Raw genomic sequence first — 27,206 nt, forward strand, 5'->3', positions numbered from 1 at the left:
CCAGAGTTTGACTCCAGCGAATGCCCAGCTGCGGGGATTAGTCCAGAGCTCGCCTATGGAAGTGTACGGATAGGAGGAAAGCAGACAGATGTTCACTCGGTTGTGCCTACAGGCTTCATGGACACTTTATATTTAAATTGAAGTAAGTTAATCATAGATGAGTATCTGCGAGAGAAGCAAGCTGACTTGTTACGCTGAAAAGAGTAGAAATGGAAGTAAGTTATTGACTGGTGTGTATAATCACAGTCTAGCTTTTATATTTCTATTGTAATCCTAAACAATAAGGATTAAATTCTTTCCTCACAGGCACATAGATAACTGCATGTTCAAGGACAGAATCATTGTGCAGAAGGAAAAAAGGCAGAAATCCCTGTCAACTTCAACCCCTCCTTGTTGTTTTTTTCTGAATAATATTGATTTTAAGTTGCTGGTTTAATAGTAGTTTTCCCCTTCGCAAATGTAAAAGAGCCGCTTAATGAATCATCAAGTCAATAGCAGCAATGCCAAACCAGAAAATACAGGCAGTATAGCTGAGGAGAAAATGTATATTTCATTAGCAAAAGTCAGTCAAGTCCCTGTGAAAATACAGTTTTGTGTTCAAAACACTGATAACATTTTTAATAGAGAACTCCCACCTGACTGCCTTATGCCAACATCCACAAAAAGCAGAGCTGGCAGATTCCCACACAAACATCCCTCTCAGCAAAACTTCCATTTCTGTAGTATCAAGCAAAGCTGAAGGAGGAGAAAAACTAAATGAAATAGCTTAAAAATTGCACAGGGGTTATATTATCTGTGTGTCACCTTTACACTGATGTTGGCTATCCATGACTAACAAATTGAAATACCAAAGCACAGTAGGTATACAGTCCAGTGGAAAATGTCTGACATAGTGCACATAATTTGAATATGTGTGAACATACCACAGGGTGATTCTTGGGTTGCATGGCATGTAAAATGAGAGACTGGGGTTTGGTTCGAGGTGCGAGTTGCAGTTCTGGCCTCACTGAAGTCCATTCAAAGTTGCTGTTGGTTTGAGTCAGATTAAGATTTCTTCCCTGGTCCTCGCTGTCCAGAGCAGCAGGATCGGAAACGTGGGCTGGAGAAGTTGCTTGGGGTTTGCCTTGCATTTCATATCATTCTTCTGTGGCTTCCCAGGCTAATATTCCAGGTAGATGCTAAGGAGAGGCTTATGTTGTATGTGAACGCAGAATTCACTGAAATGGGTCATCTTGCCTGGGGTTTCCTCATGATACACGCTGAAGAGTAACTTCCTTTTTGTGTAGTCCCGTCAAGGGGAAGGAAGAAAAGTGTATGTGGATCCATAGTCAGGTGTGGTTTTAAATCTTCCCCCTGCGGCAAGAAAATAAACTGTGTTTATTTTGCCTGTGGCCTCAGACCAGGCTGAAGATAATAGGAGCTTATCAGGAAAGGAACCAAAAATCAACCAAGCTGGAAACACTTGTATTCAGGTCAGTTGAGCAACCTGGATTTTAGGGTGTGTCATTGCTGTAAAGTTGCGCAGAACCTTTTCTTTTGCATAATTTTTATTGATTAAAAAAGAAGAAGGAGAGAGTTGGTCCGCAGCTGGCATAAATAGACACAGCTTTACTGAAGTCAGTGTGCATCTGTTCATTCTGGTGAAGGATATAATTACCCCATATTGCACTCATTTTATCAGCCATTGCTAATGTTTTCTATGTGATCCTCTAAAGCTTTTCAAGAATGAAAGCTCTGTCTGCTGCTCCCAGCACTTTGCCTCTGTGACATATGAATTGTGCCAAATCCATTTTGAGTTTTTGTTTTTAAGCTCCGAGTACAAGGGTGAAGTGAAAATAAAGTGTGAATAATGGTCTTTCTCTCAAAGGCAATGTGATATTGCGTTGAGCTGAAAAATTTAGTCTCATACAGATCGGCCCTGCCAGTATGAAGGGCTGATTGATGCTGAGCACGATCCAGCTGATATCTGATATTGGGGAGGGGGAGGGCTCTTCAGTGTTGCTGACAAAGCTGTAACAAGATCCAGGGACTGAAAGCTGAAGTTAGGCAAATTCAACCTCGCAATAAAATGCCAGTCATGCACGTAATAAAATATTGTAACAGTTTATTGGGGCTCGTGATGAATTAATCATTAAGAAGCCTTTAGTATTTTCTTTTAAAACCAACCTTCAGTTTCTGGGAGAAATTCTATGGCCAGTCTATGAGCTGGAGGATCATGGTGATCCCTTTTGGTTTTATAATTGAAGTGCACTTGTTAACTTCCCTTCTTTGCTAGGCCGTAAGGAGAACACATTTACCAGAATTGCCCTTAACAATTCTCATAGCACCTGCAGATCTGCACAGAGATAACTGTTCTAATTAAATCCTGTCCTTTAGGACTACATGGAATTGTCCACAGAGATGGGAGGAATTGTGTGCTTTCCTTCCCTTCTCCTCCTTTTCCCCCATACTTGTTTGGGTTGGATCTTGAGGGCTTATTTTGTAAGAGTTTTTCTTTTTTACCTTCTTTTGCTTTACTACAGTGTGGGAGCGGCTCGCCTGATGGGATGTAGCTCAGGAAATAGATTGCCCGTGATCACAGTTGCCTTTGTCAGTGGTGACACACATCAGGCTCTCCCACCTCCACCACTCAGCAGTTTGCTCACCTCTGCGGTATTCAACAATTTGTGCTCTTGAGAGCTGGAATGATGTTTCAGTGTAATGGAAGCCTTTGGACATCTGAATATTGCTGCCTAAAATCAAATGTTTCTGTTATTGTGGGTATTGAGGAAACTCAAGAACAACATGGGTTTGTAAAATCATTATATTCAAGAAGCAGCTCTCTCCTCCTGCATTTAGAGCCCTGGTAGTATCACATTCTGTTTTGACAGCTGTCAGAAGTTAAATGAAAGATATTCAGGGAGAGGAGGGTTGAGCTACAGGAGAATTGTTATTTGCAGCGCTCGCCAACAGTTGCAGTTTTCGCTTGGTAACATACATGCTGTCTGTTATTCTTTCTCTTTTCTCCTCCCTTGCTGAACTTTTGCGCCTTTTATTTCTGTGGCTCTTGTAATGGGGACCACTGCCATCCAAGCTGTGCTACTTTCAGTAGAAAACATCTTTTTGATACCTTTCATGTGAAACGCAGTCCGTGCCCTGCCCTAGTTTTTCTCCAGTTCTTCTTCAGTGACTGTCAACTTCCGAACTTCTGCTAGTGCCACTGTCCTCCTTTCATCTCCCAAATTTAAGCTACAGTTTTGCCGTGAGGAAAAGGAATTTACTCTAGCTGTTTCCTTCATTTTTTTCTTCCCAGTTGACACCATTTATTCTCACAGATTACTGTAGCAGTTTGGGTTTTAATGTGAAACTCTGCTAAAGGTCTTTCACTTAGCTGTTTATTAAGTGCTTACACTTAGTGTTTATATTCATGGGGGGAAGGTTCGTAGGTGTTAGAGCACGAGGGGCTTCTATGCTTGCTTTCTGGTTTGGATTCATGCCTGCAGGCTGTAGCAATAAACATTATTTTAACTTTAACTTATTTTAGCTTTAACTCAGGAGCACCTGAAACGTCTTCTGTAGTGAGCCCTTTTTATTATTCTATAACTGCAAATAAATACGCTCTCACAACGTTAGCTGAACTTGCCAGGGAATTTGCAGAGGCGGAGGCTCTGAAGACCGTTATACCTCCTTTGTATCACACGGTGGCAGAAAACGCCCGGCATATGGTTCTGTGCTGTACCAGTTTGGCAAGTCGTATCAGGTATTTCAGTATGGAGTGCTTTATAGAGAATACGTTACTTTGGAAAATTAAGACTGCTTAATTGTCTGTGCAGGAAGACCTGATTTTATAGCAAAGTCGTATGCATTCATCCACAACTTGCAGAATGTGTATTAAGGGCGTGTATAGGATTCATTGAGGTATTACATCTGACAGTCAATATATATGTGTAATAGTGTAGAAAAGATAATTATATAGCTGGAATATATATAGGCATTTGGCTTTAATTAGGCTTTTGATTAAATATAAAAGTGCAATTAAGAGTGACAGATACAGTAGATCCTGGTAGACTACATGACAGTTTTTGGCTAGAAAAACTCCTGAGCTGATTTTTTGTCAGACTTGATTTTTTCTAAAGATCTCAGTGACTGTTCTATTAAATCTTTGATCTGAACTACTCCTTATTCTCTCTCTCTTTATTTCTCTCTATATATGTGCTTATCTGTGTGTTTGCAGTATTTCTGTTGGTAACAGATGTTATACTAATTTACAAGAAAATGATTTTGTTTTAAGGAGAGGTGGTAAAATTTATATGTTAGCCGAGCAGCTAAGAATTACATTTGGATTTTTTTAGCCATGGTAATACATTTTAACTGTATTTTGCCAAGTTTCTCAGACTTCCTTTCCTGAATAATGATACTATTTCTGTGAACGCATCTCTGAGCACATGAGCATGAGCAATTTGTTAAAGGCTTACGCATGAGAGACTTACATAAGATATAACATAGGAGGGAAAGGATATTATTATGAAAATATAAAAGTTGATATTACAAGATCTGCTTGTATAACTGACTCTGATACAGACATGAACAAGTCTCTTTAAGTATCATGTCTCCTATTGCACTGAGCTGTTTATCTTAGAAGCCTTAGTTTTGCAGAATGCCTGGGCCAAGATGGGTTTAAGTCAATCTGTTGTGCACTACTTTTGAACATAAGACCATTAACTAATTATGAATATGAAGCTAATTATAGACTCCTCTCTTAAACAACTTGGCCAGCGTATTTGTCTGGTATCTTAACTGAATAAATCAAATAATCATTACATAAAGTGATGGGATAGAGGAAAAAGAGCAAAAACCCCTTCAGTTACTGTCAGTGTATCTTGAATATGTTTAGTCCTAGTTTAGCACAGTTTTGCATCATTTCACAGTGGGTCTACGAGGCCTTCCAGCGTTACCCTGAAGTTGTGAGCCGAACACAGCGGCTCGCTGGCTTTGTCACGAGCCTGCTGCAGGACCTCAGGCAAACCCTCCTCCTTGCTCTTCTTCGGCTCTGTTTCCTCTTTCACTTTCCATCTACCGTGGTTACTGACAATTTAGACACTCCCGAGCAGGACCGTGCCTCCGATACGCATTTGCGCTGCTCGTAGGTGTTAGGATCCTATCGGCATTCGAGGGCCCAGTTATCGAAACGCGAAGAGCTCGCAGTGCCCGCGTTGCTGCCCTTCATACTTGCTGCGGGGACAAACGGGTACGGCTCCTCCTTGACGCGATAGAGGATGATGGCCAGCCTTGGGAGATGATTTTCTGCACATCAGTACATCCCTGCGTTTTCATTAAATTGCTTGCTTAGGCTCAAGATTGAAGTCGGCATCATTGGAAGGGCTCCTGTAGACTCCAGTGCAGTGACACAGGCAGCTGTTTCCCATGTCTGTCTGTTACAACTTGTCATTTTGTTTCACAGTATGGAAGGTGCGAGAAGTGACAGGACTAAATAAGCACAGAGGGAACCGACTGTTTTATCTGGCCGTGTTAACGAATAAGCTGGGAGTGAAGTTAACTTCATGTGAAGCAGTTTAAATTATTTATTTTCAGTCCTGGAACTGTACTTAACATGTTGTTAAGGGAGAGCCATGTTGACAGGGTGACGTTAATTACCCCACTGGAAACACATCACATTAGCTGAAAACAATTGTTCGCAGCTATCATTCATGGCTCTGGGTAGAGCCGCAGACTTTGCAAATCTTGGCAAACGGTTTCCCCTCCGTCCATGGAAGTTCCTTCTGCATCCACCCGCAGCTGCAAACTAGCTCTTTACTCGTAGCAACAAAATATGAAGTTCGATGGTTGTGGGTTTGTTTTCTTCCCCTCCCTTTTTTTTTTCTTTTTTTTTTTTTTTTTGGTGAGCTGAGTGATTGCGTGGCTGATATCCTCTCCATTAGTCAAGGCACATCTTAAAAAATGTGTGGATCTTCATTCACTGATCCACCAGTATAAATGCATATGCTTACTCTTCCTGTAAATGCTTTCCCACAACTCCCTTAATGATTCAGTTCCCACTCCTTAATTCATAGCAAGTGTTGTGTCCTTCAGAACAGCAAATTATTGCGTCTGGGGTTTCCATTCTTTGCAGAGGCTTTGGCTTAAACATCCCTACTGAGAACTGGATGTGACTCGAGTAGCATTTGTATGGATGTGTGCTAATAAAAGTGAGGAATTGACTTTTTCCCCCCTTCTTGTTCAGCATCGCAATGAGTTAAAGGACTCCAAAATGACCCAACCGAGGAGCGCTGGGAATATATCTACAAGTAAATGAATGGCTGGCTACATCGAGTTGCTACATCATGTTTTTCTAGATGCTCCTGTTCCATGGTTAATGCAATTAGAGATTCTACTGGGACAGTGCATGTGTGCAGTGTTTGTTCATTATGGTGTGAGGCTGTGCCTAACAACGTCTAACTCTCTGTTTGTAGGTTAGGCCAAAGACCCTGATTCCAGACAGCCTCCCTATCTCCCCGTGCAGAGACCAACCTTCCAAGCAGCCTCCTACCTTCCAGAAGGCAACTGTAGTCAGCATCAAAAACCCCAGCCCTGCCCTCCCGACTGCCAACAACACCGTCAGCCATGTACAGACGCCTAACAGCCAGTCACAAAGTGTCACCGAGTCTACAGCTATTTCATCACCTCTGAGCAGTGCAGGTGTGGCGTACGCCATCATTTCCACCTCCCCCAACAATGCAACTCCTATCAGCACCAGCGCGACTGTCTCTGTGGTCAACGATAGCATTAAAGTGCAACCACTCCTCATTAGTGCCGACAGCAAGGTAAGTTCTGCTTTTCACGGCATTTTTTTTTTTGGTTATCAAACACAGGAATTACATTGCAGATGTAAGCAGAATATTCCGCTGGGAGTGCACAGCCCTGTGCAGAGTGGTGTCAGTGGTTCCTTTTGAAGAAAATAATCGGAAAGCGAGGAAAATTCTTAAGGGGACTCATGGACACTAGTAGACATCTTATCTGTGTACAAGCATAATTTTTAGTGGGAACAAAATGCATCATTATGTAGCCTGACATTAATGGCACCATATGATCTTCCATTTCCTTAAACCGGTCCTCACTAATAATATCCCTGAATTCTGTGCAGGCTCAAATTTCCTATGGACTCCCTCTTCAATTACACAGTGATACAGTGATATCGACTGACCCCGGGGGACTATATGAAATAATCAGGCATTCCCTTCTACACTTTCAGGGGAAGACCAAATGAAATGAGAGCTCAGGGTTTCAAAAATGATCAGCAGATGAATCAGTATGAAAAAATCAAGTTATGAATTACTTGTTTCCTCTTTGTACTGCTTTTCAGCTTTGAAATGCAAGTACTTCACCACTCTTATACCAGAAACAGGTTCAATAAAGGCTGCCAATGTACCCAGCAGACGTTCACTGTAATTTGCTACTGGGATCCTACTACTTTGGGTCTTGTTGGCAGCACAGGTTCTCAAGCAGTTCTAAAAAAGAATACAGGATGTAGGATGGCTTTTGAGGTAAATAAAAGCAGGCATCTCTTCCCTACATCTCTAGCATGATTTATTTTCTCATACTTAAACTGGCTGCTCATTAAGAAAACCATCCCTTTTTATGCTCTTGAATCTTCTAGAGTGACTGAGTTGAGAAAAAGTATATAACAATTAAATAACATTAATTGAAAGTTAGCAATGAAATAGATGGAGAAGGCCCAGTATTCGAATCCAATAACCTTCATCAAGAAGGTGAGCTTGGGAAGGTCTTCCATACTTTGATCATGGGTATAAAATCGTATGTGTAGTTCTGTGGTCAGAAATCGTCCTTCATTCCTTTTAATTTAATAGCTTCTGAGATAACGTTATCTGCACCGTGTAAATCTTCATGTGGTAATTCAAATACGAGCAGCTGGATACACTAACATGCGTGCATGTATAAGAGATCCGTGTAGTTATTCCTATGGGTACTAAACCAGAATTAATTTTAAGTTAAAACACATATAGTTTATTTTGTTTATGTAAAACTGGACATCCACTGCTCATAACACATAAATGCTGAGGACTGAACTCTGATCTCAGTTACGTGAGTAGTACTGAAGAGTAATCTTCCTTCCCATCCACATGTACTTGCTCTGAAATAACACTGATATGACTGAGGTCAGAGTGTGGTTTTGAATGTGTAGTAATCCCGTCTCTTCTACCTGTATGCAAAATAAAATCAAAGGAAAGACCTTAAAATCACTGACAACAAAAGTGCTAAAGCTAGGCTGCTGAGTCAGCTTCAGAAGTCCTCTAAATAGAAAGTGTCCTAATTTTCAGAGGCACTGATCAAGTGGCTCCCTTAGGCTGCAGTAGGTTTATAATGCATCAATAAAAATTAATTTTTAGAAAGTTAAATATGGATTTAGAAGCCTAACCTAGGTATCCAGCTTTAGATTTTTTGGCTTGTGACTTGCATTTGTTGTCTGTAGGGGTATCAAGTAACACTTCAAAGAAGAATCAAAGGTTTCAGGCAGAAAAATCCAGTTTCATATAGTGAATTCTCTTCTTTATTTGTACATTGTCTTTTAGGTTATCATTATTCAGCCTCAAGTCCAAACCCAGACAGAAAGTAAAGTGGAGACAAAGAAACCTCCTGAAGAGTCAGCTCAGGGACCCCCTGCTACCAAAAAGAAAAAGGAGGAAAATCCAGAGGTGATCTTTTTTTCTTTTTTTTTTTAATAAGTGATCTACAGCGCGGTTAAATTATGGGGGCCAATTCTAAACATTTTTCTGCGTGCATACGAAATTACTGCATTTGTGCTCATGGTTCTGCCAGCTGTTCATCTCTCTACCCAATCACTGCAATCGGGGGGATGTCCCCACCAGTGAGGTGCTCTGACAAATTTGGTTTGCATCATTCAAACCTTCCAGTGTCACAAAATGTTAAGAATAGGAGGTCTCATCATAATCAAGGCACCTTGCGTGGGTATAGCTGTATTTCTTGTGAAAGGTGTATACAAGCTTAAGATATTTTCTTTTATGATATCAAATATATAACTTTGGGTTTACAGGCAGAGTATGAGGTTAAATTAACATTTCTTTTGTAAGCTGAGCTTTTACATCTTCTTTGTAATGAATCTTGCAATTTTTAGATTGTATTTAACAATACCGTTTCTTGCATTTGCTGTGTACATGTCTTCCCACATGTACACAGATTCCTTCCAGTCTGAAACACCTTAAAATCCTTCAAATTGAGTAAGAGAGTAGAAAGCAGGTTATAAGATTAAATCTCTTTCATGAACTATATTTGTGATGCAAACTAAAAATATAAATCAGAAGTCCTTCTAGAAATGGGGTCTCTCTTTAATAGGCATTTTGGGTTTTGACTAGATGTGTTCACATTAGGTTCTGTGTACTTTCGAGAAAATTTGAGAATTTATACAAACTGAATCTACTTCTATTGTGGAAATGCTCAGCTCATGTAAAATCTTAACCTTACTAGTCTAATAAATGTGTAGCATGAAAGCATCCTTGGAGCTGTAGCTTTAAGAGGATTATTACAATATAAATTTATGATGTTACTTGAGGCGTGTGGACAGTCATTTGTTTTACCATTTTAAGAGGTTTGTATAGTTAAAACAATGTTAAGTATAAATAGTGGCTTTTAGCCTAGAACATCACAGCTTTATGCAGAAGCTCTGTAGAACTACGCTTAGGAAACCTCCCAAGTTTAAAATCTGACCCTCATATGAATCTTCATTGCCACTGAATGATGGGACTGTACGGTCCTGTTTTGTTTAGGGAGGTATTTCTGAAAGATTATTTGTTGTGTGGCACCTTATGGGCAGAAAGGCTAGTAGATCCTGCTTAAAAAAAGAATGCTAGAAAAAACATCCATTTTTCTTTGCCTGTAACTCATCCCCATGGAAAGAATTTTGAGTGTCATGGTTTAACCCCAGCTGGCAACTAAGCACCACGCAGCCACTCGCTCACCACCCCCCTGCAGTGGGATGGGGAGAGAATTGGGAAAAAAAAAAATTAAAACTCATGGGTTGAGATAAAGACAGTTTAATAGGACAGAAAAGGAAGGGATAATAATAATAATAATATTAATAATAAGTGATGCACAATACAACTGCTCACCACCTGCTGATGGATGCCCAGCCAATCCCCAAGCTGATGTGTGCCGCGGTGCCCCCAGGCCACCTCCCCCCAGTTTATATACTGGGCGTGACGTGACATGGTCTGGAATACCCGTTTGGCCATTTGGGTCAGGTGTCCTGGCTGTGTCCCCTCCCAGTTTCTTGTGTCTCCCGCAGCCTCCGCTGGCAGGACAGTATGAAAAGCTGAAAAGTCCTTGGTTTAGTATAAACACTGCTTAGCAGCAACTGAAAACATCAGTGTGTTATCAACATTCTTCTCATCCTAAATCCAAAACACAGCACTATACCAGCTACTAGGAAGAAAATTAATTTTATTCCAGCAGAAACAAGGACATTGAGCAAAAATCTTCCAGAGACATGCAGGAAGAGACCATGGGACTGGGCACACTTTTTGGTACAGCATTCATAATTTTAATGAGCTTTTCATTAAATTGCTAACTAGAATGTCCTGACTACCTGTTCTGTAACCAATAACGTTGTTCCTACCGTGTATACTGGAGGTCTCGGCAGGCACAATTTTCAGGGTAGGATGCTGAAGCTATGCCCTTAAGTAGGGTGATTCTTTTCTTTTCATAGATTTGTTTCATGGTCATAAATATGTAGGTCTAGAGTTAATTTCTTTTGTTCTTTGAAAGTAAACTTTAGTTGATTATCATGTATTTATGCAATTAGTGTAATTAGAACTAACAGCATAATTAGTGTAAATACATGTAATGACATAAATAGAACATGTAATTACAAAACGAAATGGTTTTGTAAAAATCTTTGTTTTGCTTCATGAAAAGACAAACTGCGCATTTCTAAAAGCACTCGTGGCTTTTAAACAGATGATTAAATTTAAGGCAAAGAGTAAGAAAGATACCATGATATTTTAAAAAAGCAAATAAACACGCTAGGCACTTCTCTCCACACCTTTATTTATCTTCAAAGCACAAAACAGAGGCAGGAACTCCAACATGGCTCTACACAAGTGTTAGTCATGACAGACTGGGATTTAACAAATTAAATTGAAAATTTAAAACAAATAAACCAGAAATCACCAGACTTACCAGTAGCCAGGAATCCCATATGCAGTTACTGAGCGTACCTGAATGAACAGAAAAAGACTGAGGATAATTACTGTCTTTTTTTCTTGGCTCGGTCATTCTGCTGGAAAGCTGTGAAGCCGATCCTGGACACAGCCCCCTGCAATACATATGCCTTTTGCATAAGCCGAAGATTTCTCCTTTTCCCAAGTACGTCATCATTAGACTCCAGCAACCTCCTCGCGTCCGCTGTGTTGCAGCCGGGATGCCTGGCTCTTCCCAGAAGCGGGATGGAGGGTCTCCGCCACCCAGGGTGTCCCAGCTCCGGCGGTCAGAGCCCTCTCCTGGGCTATAAACCCTGAGGGTTCAGTCACCCTGGGGCTGAGGGGGGTCGGGAGAAACGGGCCACCCGCTGCCTGCCATCGGCAGGGCTCTGCTGGGGATGGAGGGCAATAACTGCCCGTCTAGTCATGGGCCTTCTCCCACCAGAATGACTTCTGCAAAGAAATCACGGAATTATGCGAGGGAGCTGCTCCTCTGGGAAGCAAGTGCCTGGAGGTTTGGGGGGATTTTTTAATTTTTTTTTTTGTTGTTTTCTTAAAATGACCGAGTTCAGCACAGACAGAAACAGAATTCTGCCCCCAAATATTTAGTTTTTAAAAAATTTATATTAGTAAAGTTTTATATTTCTGGCAACTTTTTCCAGGATGTTCTAGCAGTTTTTTATTTAAAAGAAAAAAATTACTGCCATAAGTGCTGGTTATTTAGCTAACAGTGGTTTTAATCCCACCTAAGAAGGACAAGAGAGACAAATTGCAATTGTGAATTAAATGCTAGTGTTAGGCCTGGATTGAAAATCTGGAGAAACCGAAGCCTCGCTTTTGTGGATTCCCGCACAGAGGAGAAACAAGAGACTCTGTGCTAACTGAAAGAAAAGCGTTGCAGCAGAAGTAGTATTTTGAGTTGAATCCAACGAGCTACATGACTGCGATATAGCAAAACCCATAAAAACAAATATGCTGTTAATATAATATGCTTGTTAAAAAGAACACAGCTTCTACTGGGACTTTTTTAAAAGGAACCATCTTTCAAATATCTATAAAAGCTAACCCTTCCTGTGTTTAATAGTGAGATAATTATCAAGTCCATTTATGAAGCCTCTTCCTATGTTAAGCAAGTATGCTCTCATTACATTTAATTAGATAAGTATTCAAATAATTTTAGCATGAAGAGAGGAAATGGTTTAGCAAGCATTCCAGTACTCAAATAATTTTAGTTTAGATGTCAGAAAATGTGTGCTCCCCCTACAGTTTAATCTTCAGGTAATGCAGGCATTCTGCGCTCCACTGGGAAAATACAATTGCACGTTAACTGTTCCGACTTTCTGATTCTATACCTAAATGTTGTTATTACTTCTGCTCAGAGCGCTGAGATGTATCCTGCCACAAAGTTATTTTTTGGTGGGGGTGAGGTGAAGCTTGTAATTCTACTCAGTTGACTAATTTTCTTCTCAGATCTGCACAGTGGATCTCGGATCAAATATTCGTCTTTCCCTTCAGGTGTGGAGCTCCGACTGTGTCTAGCTGGTGTTTTAGACTTATAAGGAGTGAACATTATTGAAATCAAGGTCTGACATGCAAATGAACACATGTGCTTGTCATTACCACAGTTACAGAAGGCAGAAATATAGCATGAATATATCTAAATTGCCAATGATGAGATTCTACATCACCATTTTTTAATCTACAGGGAGAGTGGCATACTAGGAGATTGTGGAAAGAAAATATTCCTGTCTTATGAGGTTGTTAGTTCACCTGTTTGACAAAGATATTTTCACAGATACAAGAGGGGTATAGATGTCCAATCCTGACCCTCAGATTTGGAGAACCCACCCCATAGCTAGATCTTTTCATCTACAGAATGAGGATGTGCTTGCTTTCACAATTTCACTGTGTGAAATTCAGAATTGCAAAGGAAATGGTAGTTCTGGTGACTTACTAGTTGATTTTATCCTGAACTGAAATGAAAAGTTGAATCATCAAGCTTTCCACAAAACAAGAAGGTCAAACTAATTTTGACTTGGAAGTGTTGAAACATGTTCTCCTGACACTTCTTTGATTGAAACAGAATGTTTTGACCTTCTACTGCTTAAACAATGTATTTTAGTTTGACCTGAATCTACACATTTTATTTTAGGTGAGTATGGTAATTGCATCTTCCTATAGTCTTTGGATGCTTTATCAGAGTTGGATTGTGGGCTTTGCTTGCTTAGATTTCCTAATAGCTTGGGTTTCGTAGTCAGATTGTCTCTGCTGTGGAATTGCACCTTGTGAAAACGCCACTTGGGTAACATGATCCAACAAGATTGTTCAGTACAGCAGGAAGAGGAAGAGATCCTGGAGGCCCCACGGTACCACAGATGTGACTCAAAATCAAGGAGTTCAGTTCAGTTTGAGCTTGGAACAACACAGGAGAATTTCAGTTTTCCATCAAAAAGATGGAATAAAAGCTTCAGCAAAACTTCTCCCACAAGGGAAAATTTCCCAATGAAAAATCACTGACACAAAATTTAGAATCTGCTCTACTACTTGCTCTATTGCTGAATCGGCATGTTTTGGAGATTTGTTAGTATGAAGATGTGTTTTGTGCACATACGGTGTGCAAGAGTTCTGAGTAATATTTTAGATCAGATTCCTTGCTACAAAATGAGTTCACCAGTGTCAGTGGGAGATGTTTGTTCACTCCCCATTTAGGGAAAATATTGGATCAGTATACCTCCTCATAATTCATGCGCATGATATTCTTTCTGTAACTTGGGAAGAGAAATTTCTGAAAGTTTTGTTGGGGGGAGGGGACTTTCAATATGCTTCAGATGTCTTGTTTAGTGTTGTAAAGTTCAGTGGAAGTGTATCATACCTTGTTTTACTTCATACAGCTTCCTCATATCCAATAAAAGCAGTGCCATGTCCAGATAGTAGTAATAATACACAATTAATTCTCTAAAGAGTGGAGTAACAAAGCAGCCAGCAATATGAAATTGAATTGATTGAATTGACTGAATTTTGGTCATGCGCTGTATAAAATCAGTAGTCATACAGCATTGGCTTCATAAGTCTCTGAACTGCTGAAGTTCATATAGTCATAAAAGTAGGACATGACTGACCAGGCATATCTGAAGCAAATTGTCAATTAGAGTTCTTCATATTACTCTGCATTCAAATAAGAATCATTTCTAAACGACCTTCACTGGTTTTGTTCTGGCAATGCTAGATTTATTTATTTACTTACTTCTTCCATGGTTGTTGTAGGAAATCTAACCCCTGTTTATTTTTTCCTTAGAAAATTGCCTTCATGGTAGCATTAGGACTGGTTACAACAGAACATTTGGAAGGTAAGATGGCATATGTTGGTTTACAGTTCAGTTTTTGAGTGAAATCTTTTCTCTATTCTGCAGCCAAGAGGTACTGGTGATTCTGTCCTCTGAAGGGTAGTGAAAAATCAGGTGAAATGTTACCTATGCACAATTGTGCTTTTCAGCCTCAAAATAATGGGTGACCTTACTTTGCTCTGCCTCCCATCCCATTGCACAGCTCAAGGAGAATGAGCTCAAGGGGCTCTGCAGCCAGCACCAGCAGGCTTGGCATAAGCTGGCATTTGGGCTCACGCAGTCGTCATGGTCCTTTAAAGGACGTTAACAACTGGAGGATGATAGTGAAGCAAAAAGCCTGCAAAGGCTCTGACCAGCACTGATCTCATTGAAGAATCAGCGAGGTTCAAAGGCGTTTACCCAGATCTTCTGTGGCAAGCATGCCCTCTCCTCTTTCCCCATGTGAGGTGGACCTTCATTTCTTGAGTTAATCATCTGTCATCTCTAGAGTTCCACAGAATAATGTGTAAAATAGTGGTGAAAATCTGGCATTTGTTTTGTAAGATTTTAAGCAAATTAGAAAACTACCTGTCACAAAGACTTCCTTCCCTCCATTTCCCCCCCATTTAGCCAAAGATAAACAAACTTCCAGTCTGATCCCGCTTTTGTGCAAGAGCTGCTAGCATGCCTTCCTAGGCTTCTGAATATGAGTTCAAACAAATATTGCACATAAATTAAATGCTCTGTTGCATAGTGTTCAGTTCTTGACAGAATAGGTTAGTTCTCATGGATGGAGAAGACACAGCTATTTTTAAGAAAAAGTCTACAGCTTGATGTGTTTTAGTTACCTGCTCAGCTAATACAAGTTGGTGTGGCTCCACCAGCACAAGGAGAAAAATCTGGTATCTGTCAGCTGACAATGATTCTTGATCACAAAAAATGTTAATGATAATTGACATTTACCACCCATCCCATGGAACATCGTCAGCAAAATACTTAGGAATTTCCAGTGCACTGAGTGTAAGTTTTATGTGCTTTAGAGTTAGGCACATGCTTAGATACCTTGCTGACTCAAGAGGTACCTACCATTTTACAGCTTGATTTCTTTTTAGTAAGATTCCCTGTGCTTCTGTTCCTTGGTTTTAAGAGAGGTTGTGAATTAGGAAGAAAATAGCATCTTAATTGTAAGGTCTTCTCAATATATGCAGCAGGTTTTCTGTGGGTCTCGTTGCCTTTTTTCAGTGACTTTCCTCTTTAAATTTGCATTTTAGAAAATCATTTAATGTCCCAGTGACTGAGAATTTGAAAGCAGTTTAAAGAAACTTTAAGCCATCGGCCTTTTTAATCCCTTAATGGTAATGGATTGAAATGGAAATGAAAAAGCTACAGCAATTTTGGGAGAAGATTTGTAATCCAAAAAGTGCAAATGATGACTGGTTCTTGTTTTCTTTGTCTAAGGAAAATAGGACAACATTTGAAATTATGCTGAAGTGCAAATTATGCTTACAACAGAGAGAACTTCATTTTGAATAATTCTTTATCCTTTGATTTTATTGGAACTAATAAATTGTTTATGTGGATTTAATGCTTATGTTCAAAACGCCAAGTACCGCTCTGCTCTGTTTGTTCTACAGTAAGTGCAGAGACGCACATTTTGAACCTAACTGCTACAATACTAATCCTGCAGAATCAATTCTTTCAGACAAATTCACTTTTTATATTCCTACTAGCTTTAAATAAATGGCTCCCACCAAGAGCTATTTACTATGGAAAGGGTATTTCTTCATGAGTATTGGTGATTACAACTGTCAAAAATACCCTTATAGCTTTCACATGCTAAAGGTTATTATTTTAGTGCTATGTCATATTTACGGCTAACAGCCATTGCTGTTTATCAAGAAGGAGCGGTCATTACACAGTTCAGTTTATTTTAGTACTTCTAATGTATTTCTCGATTTCACATTTTTGGAATTAAACTGTATCAAGATTGGGTCATTAAGAGCTTATTCACTCAGTATCATTAATTCACAGTGTTACTGCTTTTCTTCATTTTATTCATTAATTGTGTGGTGAAGGGCTGTGATCCACTTCTATATGGATTTCTCCATCAGCCTAGCAGCCCTTCCACCCAATGTCCTGAGGAGCATCTTTCCCCTTAGTGGGAAAAGAGCTCTGTTCTGCAGAGTCCCAGTGTGAGGCATCTTTTGAGGGCTTTACCAGTAACTGAACACCGCCGCTTCCAGTGACTGACATTCTGTGAGCTACGGCCTTCCCTGAAGATAAATGGTCATTATGGGCCTCTTAGAATGACCACACAGAGTGTTTATTGACGAAAGCAGCAGCTCCCTGAAGCTTTGCCTCCAACATAAAGCTATATTCAAATTTATTCAAGTCTGTCAAATGTATTACAGTTTAGAGGGTTTTTTTCTGTTTGGGTTATAATTTTTAAATTAATAAACTAAGGAATAAGATAGCCCAATTCTGTGATGTAGTGCATGGTTGTAACATATTAAATCTCTTTCTTTAGGTTATTAGAACACCTTTTAGCATTACCATTATGTTAAAAAAAAAAAAAAAAGTTGATAGAAAGCAAAACTTTAAAAGAATTCTTTAGTTCAGGTCATTCTAAAAATGCACATCTTGTTTTACTGTAGCAAAATAAACCCCCTGAAATATTTCCATCTAGGTTACTGGAATGTTTTAATCAGTTAAAACAAATTAATTATTTTAATTTTATTAACCCCTGTTTTGAAACGTACACAATACTTTTCAGCAGAAGGAACAAGTAACAAAAGATAGTATGCCAGCGTATGCTTTTGTTATATCTTGGTGTGATTATTGACAGATACACTCTTAGATGTACATGCTCCTTATATCACAAGCATGGATATTTTTTGTTCACAGTTTCCATAAATGAAGTGCTGACATCGTGCTCTCCCTCCCCAATGGCTGCGTAGGGTGGAGTACATCTAGAGCCCTTTCAGTTCATTTCTCCTTCTCTTTATTTCCATCTATTCCCACTGCTATTACTTTTTCCCCCAGCCAGCTTTTATCTCTGTACCATAGCGATGCCTCTTCCAAAGCTGCATTCCAGGTATCTACCACATGTGTGAGTCAGACTCCATCAAATATTTCTGTTGCCTTGGTGAAAGCATGTACCGAAGAAATTCTCTCTTAAACCTGGGACCCAAAGGGGCAGAAAGCTACAGATCCATCACAGTCCTCTCGTGAAGACATCCGGCGCAGTTATGGACAGAGAAAGCTCTGCCGCGTCAAATTCTTTGGTTCTTTTTCTGGGCCAGTGAAAAGTCCCGATCTTGTATCCCTGTGACCACCTCTGAAAGACTAAGCGTGGGCTGCCCTAACTCTTTCCCTGCGCTGCCACAAGGGTGGTGAGGTACTGCAAGCCCTGGATTCACCGACAACGTGGCGTGGGTTACTGAGCCTGGCTGCGAGAACCGAGGCTCCAGCTCACGCTGTCGAGACCAAAGAGTCAGCAGAGGGCTGCTTCCTCCATTTCTTTGCCAGCATCAAGGCAGATGGTTCCTCTGTTGTGACATCTCCATCACCTTTTGGCCTTAAGAGCATTCCCCTTAGAGGAACTGATGCTGCCATCAAGAACAACCATCTCTTCTGGTGGCTCTGCGGCAGGCTACAGCATCCGTGTCTAGCACTTACCCTGCTAGACACCCTTTAGAGGATGCCAAAGGGCCTGGAAGCTTCAGGATAGAGATTTCAGCATAGCCAGACGAGTGTTTCATAGGAAATACTTTCACAGTGGGACAGAACTGTTACCCATACAAGATCCTCCGGTTTGGAGTCTGCATAGCACCGAGGATGTTAACAAGATGCTGGCAGTGGTTGCAGCCATGGCATTTATCACACGTCTTGGCACAGCCTCGGATCACACGTTTCTTGGTAGTGAGATTCTGTATACCTCTCTGAGTCACATGGCAGCATATGTCTAGCTCGTGTCAGACTGTGAATACAGACCTGCCTGTACTCTTTGAATTGCCCTAGGAGAAGACACCTTCTGAGCATGAGAGGTGACATGTTCCTGTGCCAGTGGGAAAACCCAGCCAGAATATGCAAGTAGTTGCTCTTCTGTTTTTCTTGGCTATCCAGTTTCCTTCTGATACATCCATCACTCCAAGGGTGGTGGCTTAGCCAATAGTCTTTTGTGAATGAAAAGTTTCAAATCAATATCTTGGAACTCAGGCCAGTACAAAATCCATGCAAAGTGTTGGCCTCGTCTCTAGGGATACCATGTCCATGACATGACCGACAATACTAATACCATTTACTGTAGTAACGCTTAAAGTGTTATGTGGCCCCTTTTACTCTGGGGGAAGTGATCAAGGTTTGGAAAGGGTGCCTGGAAATCAGAACTATGTGTTGGGAATCCAATTTGCACGTATCGTAAACATCCTGAAAGCTGGACTGTATCTTACTGTTGGATTGCAAGTGGGAGATAGTACTCAACACCCTGAACACCATTTTCTGGTGCTGAGGGTGCTCTGAGATAGACCTCTTTAGCTCGGACATTGGCAAAAGATGCCAGACCTTCTGCGGAACCAGATGGTGTCCTGAGTTTCTGTTGGGTGTGCTCCTGGTCCTCTGGGCTGACGAACTAGTGCTCCTGCCAGTTCCTCTCGTTCTGAGAGATTTACTTAGACCAAGACAGAACGGAGGTATCACCATCACGGGGGCATTTAGACTAACAAGATGCCTCTGGCACCTCAGTGCAGAGTCTAAACTTTGCCTTACAATATTCACATAGGAAACATTTTGGAATAGAGCATCAGCCCAGCTGTGCAGGCTTCATGTCATGAGATGGATGCTGGGTGGCTCTCCTTGCTAAAGTATGTCTGCTCTTACTTTATTATCAAAATAAAAAGTAGGCTGTAAAATACATGGTTGTAATAATCTCACCATTCTGAACTGACGTCAAGAGTTGGAAAAAGAAATCCCTTATGACGGAAATGAATTCCTAGCTCAGATGAAAGTATCATTAAACCTGCAGATTTCAGTGGTCGAGGAATCTGCTCACTCCTTCTGTGTGTGTTTACAGAAGTATGCACATGGCTAATTGTTGCTAGCTGCAGTCCTCAGCAAGTACCGTCTTGAATAGGTGTGACCATGTAGCAGAAGGGAGTTGTCTTGTGTTTTACCCTTTTCCAAACAGGACTGCAATTCAATGAGCCTATCTTTGCGCTGCTGTTTCCAGTGACACAAATACATTTATGGCTCCTAACAACATTTTGCATGCTCGGGATTGTGAAGTTTTATATTTTTTGATGGATAAATCATCACGCCCTAGTTAGAACTGAATCTAGCCATGCCATTCTGACCGTGCTTTTTCTAACCTCCGCAGATGAAAAGTAATGTAAATTAAATCTAAAAGGATCTCTATGCTTTCATCTGATACGAATTACAAGGCTTAACTACTTTAAATGCTTCATTTTTGTTAATAGCAGACATTGATGGTATTTTGAAAGCTCTCTATTGATGCTTGCTGAATATGTGTCTGAAGGGATCATAATAAAAATCTTGTAGGGCAGCAGAAGTCCACCTTGAAAGAAGGAAAAATAAAAAATGCCTGTCTTCTGAATCCTACAAGGAAAAGCTTATTAATAGTCAAACCTTGAACTGCAGCAAATATCAATGCTGATGCAACCCAATTATACTTTAGAAACTGAAACTGAACACAAAACCCAAGGGGTTGAGGGTAAGAGCATCTTGCTTAACAAGTTAGATCTACATTTTTCCCTGATGAATGAGAAACGTACAATTCATGTTTCTTCCCATGGTTACAGAAATCCAGAGCAAGCGTCAGGAAAGAAAGAGAAGAAGCACAGCAAATCCAGCCTACAGTGGACTCTTGGAAACAGAGGTACTTTATCATTCACTTTTTTTACCACAGTTCTATTTCATGGCAATAAAAGGTTTAAGTGCTTCTTATTACAAAAGTATATATGAATGCAGAACCACACATTTACTTGTAAAGGTATATTGATGTGAAAAAGAAAGAAAACATCTTATCTCAGTATCTAAGCAACAGGTTTTCACCCCACAACATCACCTGCTTCAAACTAAAATTCGTCTTAGTTTTAATAAAGGCCGAAAGGACTAAATTAATGTGGGACCTAATTACTCTTTCACCCATGCAGACAGTCCCTTTAGGTCAGACCTGAAGAACAGAAGTGCTGCATTATGTTCAAACTTGCATTGCTATTTCTTTTCCTACGTGCCAAATAATAAATGGAGAACTTTGCTTTTTTTTATTAGTGACATTCATAAAAGGGATGTGTTGGTTTAAGAATCAGTGTACTCTGCAGGGGGTATGGAAGCCTGCATAATAAATATAATAATGCATAATTAAAAATAAAATGCTCTGGATAATCTCTGTTGTGTGTTACACTTATGCTGTTAACATTTATAGCAGTAGCAAAATTTGGTCCTACACAATATTGGATTGCAAACCTGGTGTAAAAGCAGCATTTAAATAGACTTAACTTTTTCTGAAATTGTTTTTTTCTTTGTTTCTGAACTGACATATATGCATTTATTCAGCTTATTAAAATTCTACCTTTAAAATTTCACCACAGTTTGGGGTTACTATTTGAATTTCCTACAGGAATGAAACTGATTTGCAGCCAGCTCTCCATTTAAGCAAGATTTGTCTGTGTTCTGAGTTCTTTAAGCCTAAAGAAAGTGATATTTCTTTATTTAGGTACAAGCGATGCAGAATTTTTGGTATGCCAACATTTCACATTTCTGTGTTTGTTGGCAGACAGCAGACAGATGAGGCTAAGAAGAAACCCGCCACTGTAGTCAAGCTGCTTAGTGGCATGATTGTTCTTTTTTTTTAAGTATTGGAGATTTTTATAGTCCAGAGCAGCTCTGGGCACTTGAATTCTTCAGAACTCCTCAACTTTTCTCTAGCAACCTCTTCAGAGCAAATACTGATGTCCATATGTCCAGTATTTGACACAGGAGGAACCTTAGCCTTGCTAGCATGAAATTTGTAGTGTCTTCTTTTAGACCCTTTTGTCCCAATGAGTTTATTAAAATACTTGCAGCAGAGTTTTCTGGCTGTAGTCTGATCAGTGTTTGTGAGAAGCTCAATTATCTTGGAGCAGGGATGGAGGAGGTGATGGAGGAGGTCTGCTGCACCCCTAGTTCATACTTCTCATTATATCTATTCTCAAAAGCATATCCTGAAGTGAAAGATGGCATGAAGAAAGAAATGTCTGTGAAAGAGTCCTGTGGCTGATCAGCTGTGTCCTCATTAGGAGTTGTCATTAAGTACTGACCACGGGGAATGCTGTTCAAGTAAAATGGAGGCAGATGGTTTTTCTCTGATCAATTAGCTGCTCTGATTGATTTGCTAATCAGTGAGTTGAGGTATTTTGTGGCATTTCAGGCATTTTGGTGCAGTTTAATTTACAGTTAGTCTACTGAATGATCTTTAATTCATGATTGTTTAAATTGAAATTGCATATAAATTAGACTTTTTATTTGCCAACGCCCCTCAAAACGGCAGGAGCTCAGCATCTGTGGTGGTGATGCTAACTTCCTTGATTACAAAAATGTGATCACAGTCTTATGTCTTCACTTGAATGTTGTGCTTTTTCTTTTCAAAGCTTTTTTCTTCAAAAAAAAATTGAGATACCATTCTATTTTCCCACCCTCAGTAGCTTTTTTTTTTTCCCCACATAGGAAAGGGTTAAGTTTCGGGCTGGGTATTTTTTGAAGGAAAAAACATCTATTCAAAATTCATTAACAGACTGGCAGGCACCAGAGAATAAGAGAACAGTTTACTCACCACAGAATAAATCATTTATTAGCAAAAACCCTCTAATTTTCCTCCAAGCAGAGTCTAACAACATCTAATGGAGGAAAATGGTACTGTTTCCAGTCCTGCTGTACAAGTATTGGATGGCTCAGAGAAACAATTAGGGGTTATATAGACTGTTAATGAAGCCTGGCTTGCTATTGACGAACAGCTTTTACCATCTGACAAGTCGGCGATGGGCTGCATTAAATTAGTTAAATATCTCAGTCGGATTTCCAGTGGTCTGTGTTTGTAAGTTTGAAAATCTTTGGTGCTCTCAGCAGATTGAAACCACTGCCAGCTCCTAGAGGTCGTACACCTTAACTTCTGAAAGAGGAATATTTTGCTTAGGCCCTAATACATTGCTTGCAAGCAAAGTATGTTCCTACGAACTGTAGGCAAGTGTCACAGAAGGTAGTGATGTTTTTCTGCAGGTGGGAAGAAGCCCATCACCATTTCTATATACGCAAATAAAGATGTCATCTCACAGCAACGATTTATTACACGGTTTTTCCCTTATGGACGTTGTTTATCTGCGAGGCTTGGAGTTGCTGTTGCCGTTGCCTTGCTCTTAGCGACCTCTGTAACATATCCTGCAACCCAATCAATAACACTTGCAATTTGCATTTCTCTCTTCTTGATAAAATCTAATGCACATCTAACTGCTCTGTGAAGAACTTGTTAGAAAGGTAAATAATGCAACTGTTTGTATGACTGTCTCAGGGGTTAGCAAGGAATATTCCAAGTCACAGAAATGGCTTCTGGATAGCTGGTTATGTGTGAGGGAAGCTCATGGAGATAGTTGATATGAAATGGTAAGAGACGACCAGAGCACTTTTCAATGACACTGTGCTTGGTTTCTTTTCCCTTGTAGCGGAAACGCCTTGCATCAAATTATTTGAATAACCCCTTGTTCCTTTCAACAAGAGGTAAGCATATTTTTAAATGAATATACTACTGTTCTAATGACATGTTAAATATTTATTAGTAGGATTTCATATGAATTACTGCTAGGGTACCATAGGGCATTACTTCGTGTAAGGTCCCTGCACTTTTTAGTGTGCAGTGAAAATAGATGGCTTTCCTGCAAAAACAATTGAAGGATGAGGCTAAAGGTCAAACCTGTGTAGAAACGGATCCAAAGTCTCTGCAGTCAGTGGAAGATCCAATCTCTAGTATTGTAAGCACCATGCAGTGAGAGGACTGATTGAAGAAGGCAGTGTTGCCAACCCCAAGTACTTAAAAATATATGTTGAAAAATTGGGATTTAAAAAAATAATTACTATTCTGGGCTTTTCATTTGCCTGTTTTCATCAGCTTTAAGAAACTGCTGTCCATCCTCAAAGGCTAGAAATTTACCATACATTTTTGCTTTAAAAACAACGGCTGAAAACCACACAATTGTTCTGACTCCAAGAGCTGGAGCCATAAATCTAGATTTGATGGCCTTGAAGATGCCTTCCAATCTTGTATTTATAAGAACTTCAGGTGCTGAAAATTTCATGGTAAAAGCCTTGAGAATGAACAACTCAGAGGAGCCATTTGGGGATGATGATGATTAGCTCCTGTGAAGAAGCCCATTCCAGGAAAAATGTGCAACATATAGAGAAGGCAAGGAGTTGGGAGGTGGGAGGTGAAACACAGAGAACATTGAGTACCATTTAATTCTTCAGACAGGGCCCATGGAGGATTTTAAGAGAGAAAGTGAGAAGCTTGAGTTGCATTTCAGAAGAGGAGAGAAATCCAGTAAAAAATGTGATTACGTCCTCGCCCTCGTGTTGCCTTTATAACTTAGGCTCTACTGTGGTGCATTAGCGGTAAGGGAAGACAGGCCTTTTTCTAAGCCAAATAGTATTTCAGTATTAGGAGCATTTACAGGGGTAATTTCAATTATGACATGAAGTTTTGGCAGTTTTTCAGCGTTTGCTCGATATCCCTGTCAAGTGTCATGTTTGGTGCTTGAGATTCACCTTTCTGGCCCTGCCGTGAGTTCCTGCACCACGTGATTGCCAACTGAAATGCAGCGGTGCTTCTCTCTGCCTTCAAAACTTCATGTGCTAGATGCAGGCAGTTGGCCTACTTACCATATGGCTCTCATGCATAGGGTCTCAGAGGACAAGAGAGGTTATTACATGGTAAACAGCTATGATGACATGCCTCTTAGCAGGAGCCCATGCTCATGTGAGCCCCAGTGGAAAGAACATTATTCCTGGCTTAGTTTTATCTTCAAAATTAAAATTATAATTTATTATTTGTCTTATCGTAGCACTTGTTTTTCCCATGTAAACACATGGGAAAAAACAGGAGAGAATGGCAATGTTAGCACGCTGTGCTGTTAGCCCCTCGGTGGATTTCATTTAAGTTAGGGTTTGATATCTCTGACCTTCTTTCTGCCGCGTGTTTCCCATTTTATTTGCAATGAAGAAGGCAAGTGACAGAGCTCCAGTGATGCAGCTGTCTCAGAGCTGCTTGGAAATCAGCACTCTCTCCTTAACTGTTAATTCCTCTCCAAATTCTGTAGCTTTGGTATTTCCAGCATCCAGAATCTGTGCTGGGATTCCGCATATTCTGACATTTTTAAGCTGGACTTCTTTACAGCAGAACTCCCCCTCACTGTTGGGGTTTGTTGACTACGTGCACCAAGAGCCATTGTGCGAGATGCTGTGCAAGCTCTGAACTGCAGACGGACGCTGTCCCAGACAGCTTGGCACTGTAGGGATGTAGTTGTCCACTTTAGGTGCAGAGCTGACTGCTCTTATAAAATGCCTCTTTACAAAAATTGTCTCCAGTTTAATTTTTCAGCAACTAGAAGGCAGAAGTGGACATAATTTTAAATGTTTAAAACTTTTACTCTAAAGTGAGCTGAAAAGAGAAATAAACAAACTAACAAAATCCCTATGAAGTACAGGAAACAACTGTCATTTCCAGAAAAGCAGAAGAGAACAATTCTTGTAAATTTTGAGCAAAATGTCAATTAATCAGGATTCATTTATCTGAAAATGTCTTACCTGAAACGAGGTCACATCCCCTGACATGTATCATTTGTAGAAAAGACTCTTCAATTATCAAGCCTCTGTTTATCTGAATAACATTTATATCCCCTGAGTAATTGTGGTGTCATATCACGGTGGATCTCTGTGTATTTGTGTATATGAAGTGACATCTACAGATTTTATAAGTCTGTGATTATTTATGGAACTCATTGCCAAAGGATGCTACAATTGTTGGGAAAAGTAGACAAATTTATGGGAAAAAAAAAAATTATCTAAGGCTGTTAAATATAAAAATGAAGATGCAAACTCCAGGTCAGGGAAGCCCATAAACTGCTAGTGTCTGGAAGGATACTTCTGGAGTAGAAAAATTTACTCTGTGTTTGCCGTGTTCTTGCACTCTGTGTGTGAGTAGCAGCGCTGAATGCTGTTAACAAAGGACCCTGGGCTTTATAGCCTTTGATCTAACTTCAGTGAAGTTGTTCCTTCATTCTTATGTTCCTCTTTCTACATGTGTGTGAGGTCTGAATGTGTCTGCATCTTCATGTGTATGCGTACATCAGTGTATAAAATGAATGTGTAACAGCGGGAAGCAGCTCCCAGGTTGGTCTTTATATGAGGGATCACGCGGGGGCAGCTGTATTCCCACAGTGATCAGAGAGGGAGCTGAAGAAGGACAGGAGGACAGAACTATCAGTTTAGTTGTCTCTACTTTAACCCAAAGAAAGGCCTCTCCATCAGCCATTTGTCACTGGGACAGTGTGCACCAGCCTCTTACAAATCGGCAGCAAACATTACGACCCACTCTGCGGTTTCCATAAAGCTGTTAAAATTTTCTGGCTTTTTATTTTTGGACCAAAGCGTGATGAATTTCAGAAATATTTTTATGAAAGGCTTGGCCTCCTTTCTGGTGAGCTCTGATGGTTCTTGTTCTTATCAGGCTGTGAATGCAATCACTACAGACTCAGTTCATCAAAAGGTCAGGAAATCTTGGCATTTGGGGTGGAGTAGTTTGATGATAAAGAGTTGATGATAACATAAAGCTCACTCCCACAAGTAGCTGACCATTTTGGCCATGAATCAGCTGAACATTTAAACATGTGTTTAACGGTAAGTTAGTGGCACCGATTTCATACTCCAAGTTAAGCGCCTCCTTAAGTGCCTTGCTGGTTCAGGGCCAGACTGTTTATCACCCAGCAGGCTGAAGTCCTTAAGAAAGACTTTTTGACTACTGGCATGTGGAGAGGAGCTCCGCATGAAAATTTCTGAAAATTTGAAATAGAATGTGTTTCTCATACTATGACATTTTAGCATCAGACCTTTGGACGTAGGATTCCTGCAATGTAAATTTTTAAATCTCAAATGGTAACTCCGTTGCTTGCTGTTGCATTCTTTCCTGCCCACGTTAATTTTGGCAATGTCCTGATCCCCTGTGTCACAGCTTCACTAAAATTACTCCCATAGCTGAGAACTAGCATTCACTGCAGCTACGTATTTCCCACTAATCTGTTCTCTGCCCTTCTTTCATATGCTAGCAAATGAGGATCCATTCTGGAAGGTATGTGTAGCAAAATTTACGTATTACCAGTGTCTTTCTCATTACTGTGTAATTCATTGCTTGCTTCTGATTATTGTAGTCTCTGCCAAGGTACAAAATTGCAGTATTCTCTTTGCCTTTCATATTGCTTGTGTGAAACATTTCCCACTTAACTAAATCTTTGAGCCCCTAAGTTAGAATTTCAAAGAGATGAACTCTTGGGCTTTCATATGCAAAGCTTGACTTTAATGCCTTTGTCGAATCCACTGATTGAGAAATTGCTAGTCCAGATTTGTGGGTTTAATGAAA

At 40.1% G+C, this 27,206-nt stretch overlaps 1 protein-coding gene across 1 annotated transcript in view; it reads left to right on the forward strand.

Moving 5' to 3' along the window:
* PHF21B (PHD finger protein 21B) overlaps positions 1–27,206 on the forward strand; it is a 165,052-nt gene that overhangs the window by 129,752 nt on the left and 8,094 nt on the right. Inside the window, exons 6-11 of the mRNA XM_069806934.1 lie at positions 6,450–6,800; positions 8,568–8,690; positions 14,506–14,557; positions 20,350–20,426; positions 23,245–23,299; positions 26,896–26,918. Of these exons, the coding sequence (XP_069663035.1) occupies positions 6,450–6,800; positions 8,568–8,690; positions 14,506–14,557; positions 20,350–20,426; positions 23,245–23,299; positions 26,896–26,918 (681 nt within the window). The remainder of the gene's footprint in view (positions 1–6,449; positions 6,801–8,567; positions 8,691–14,505; positions 14,558–20,349; positions 20,427–23,244; positions 23,300–26,895; positions 26,919–27,206) is intronic.

This window comes from Haliaeetus albicilla, chromosome 19 (assembly GCF_947461875.1).
Source record: "Haliaeetus albicilla chromosome 19, bHalAlb1.1, whole genome shotgun sequence".
Lineage (NCBI taxonomy): Eukaryota > Metazoa > Chordata > Aves > Accipitriformes > Accipitridae > Haliaeetus > Haliaeetus albicilla.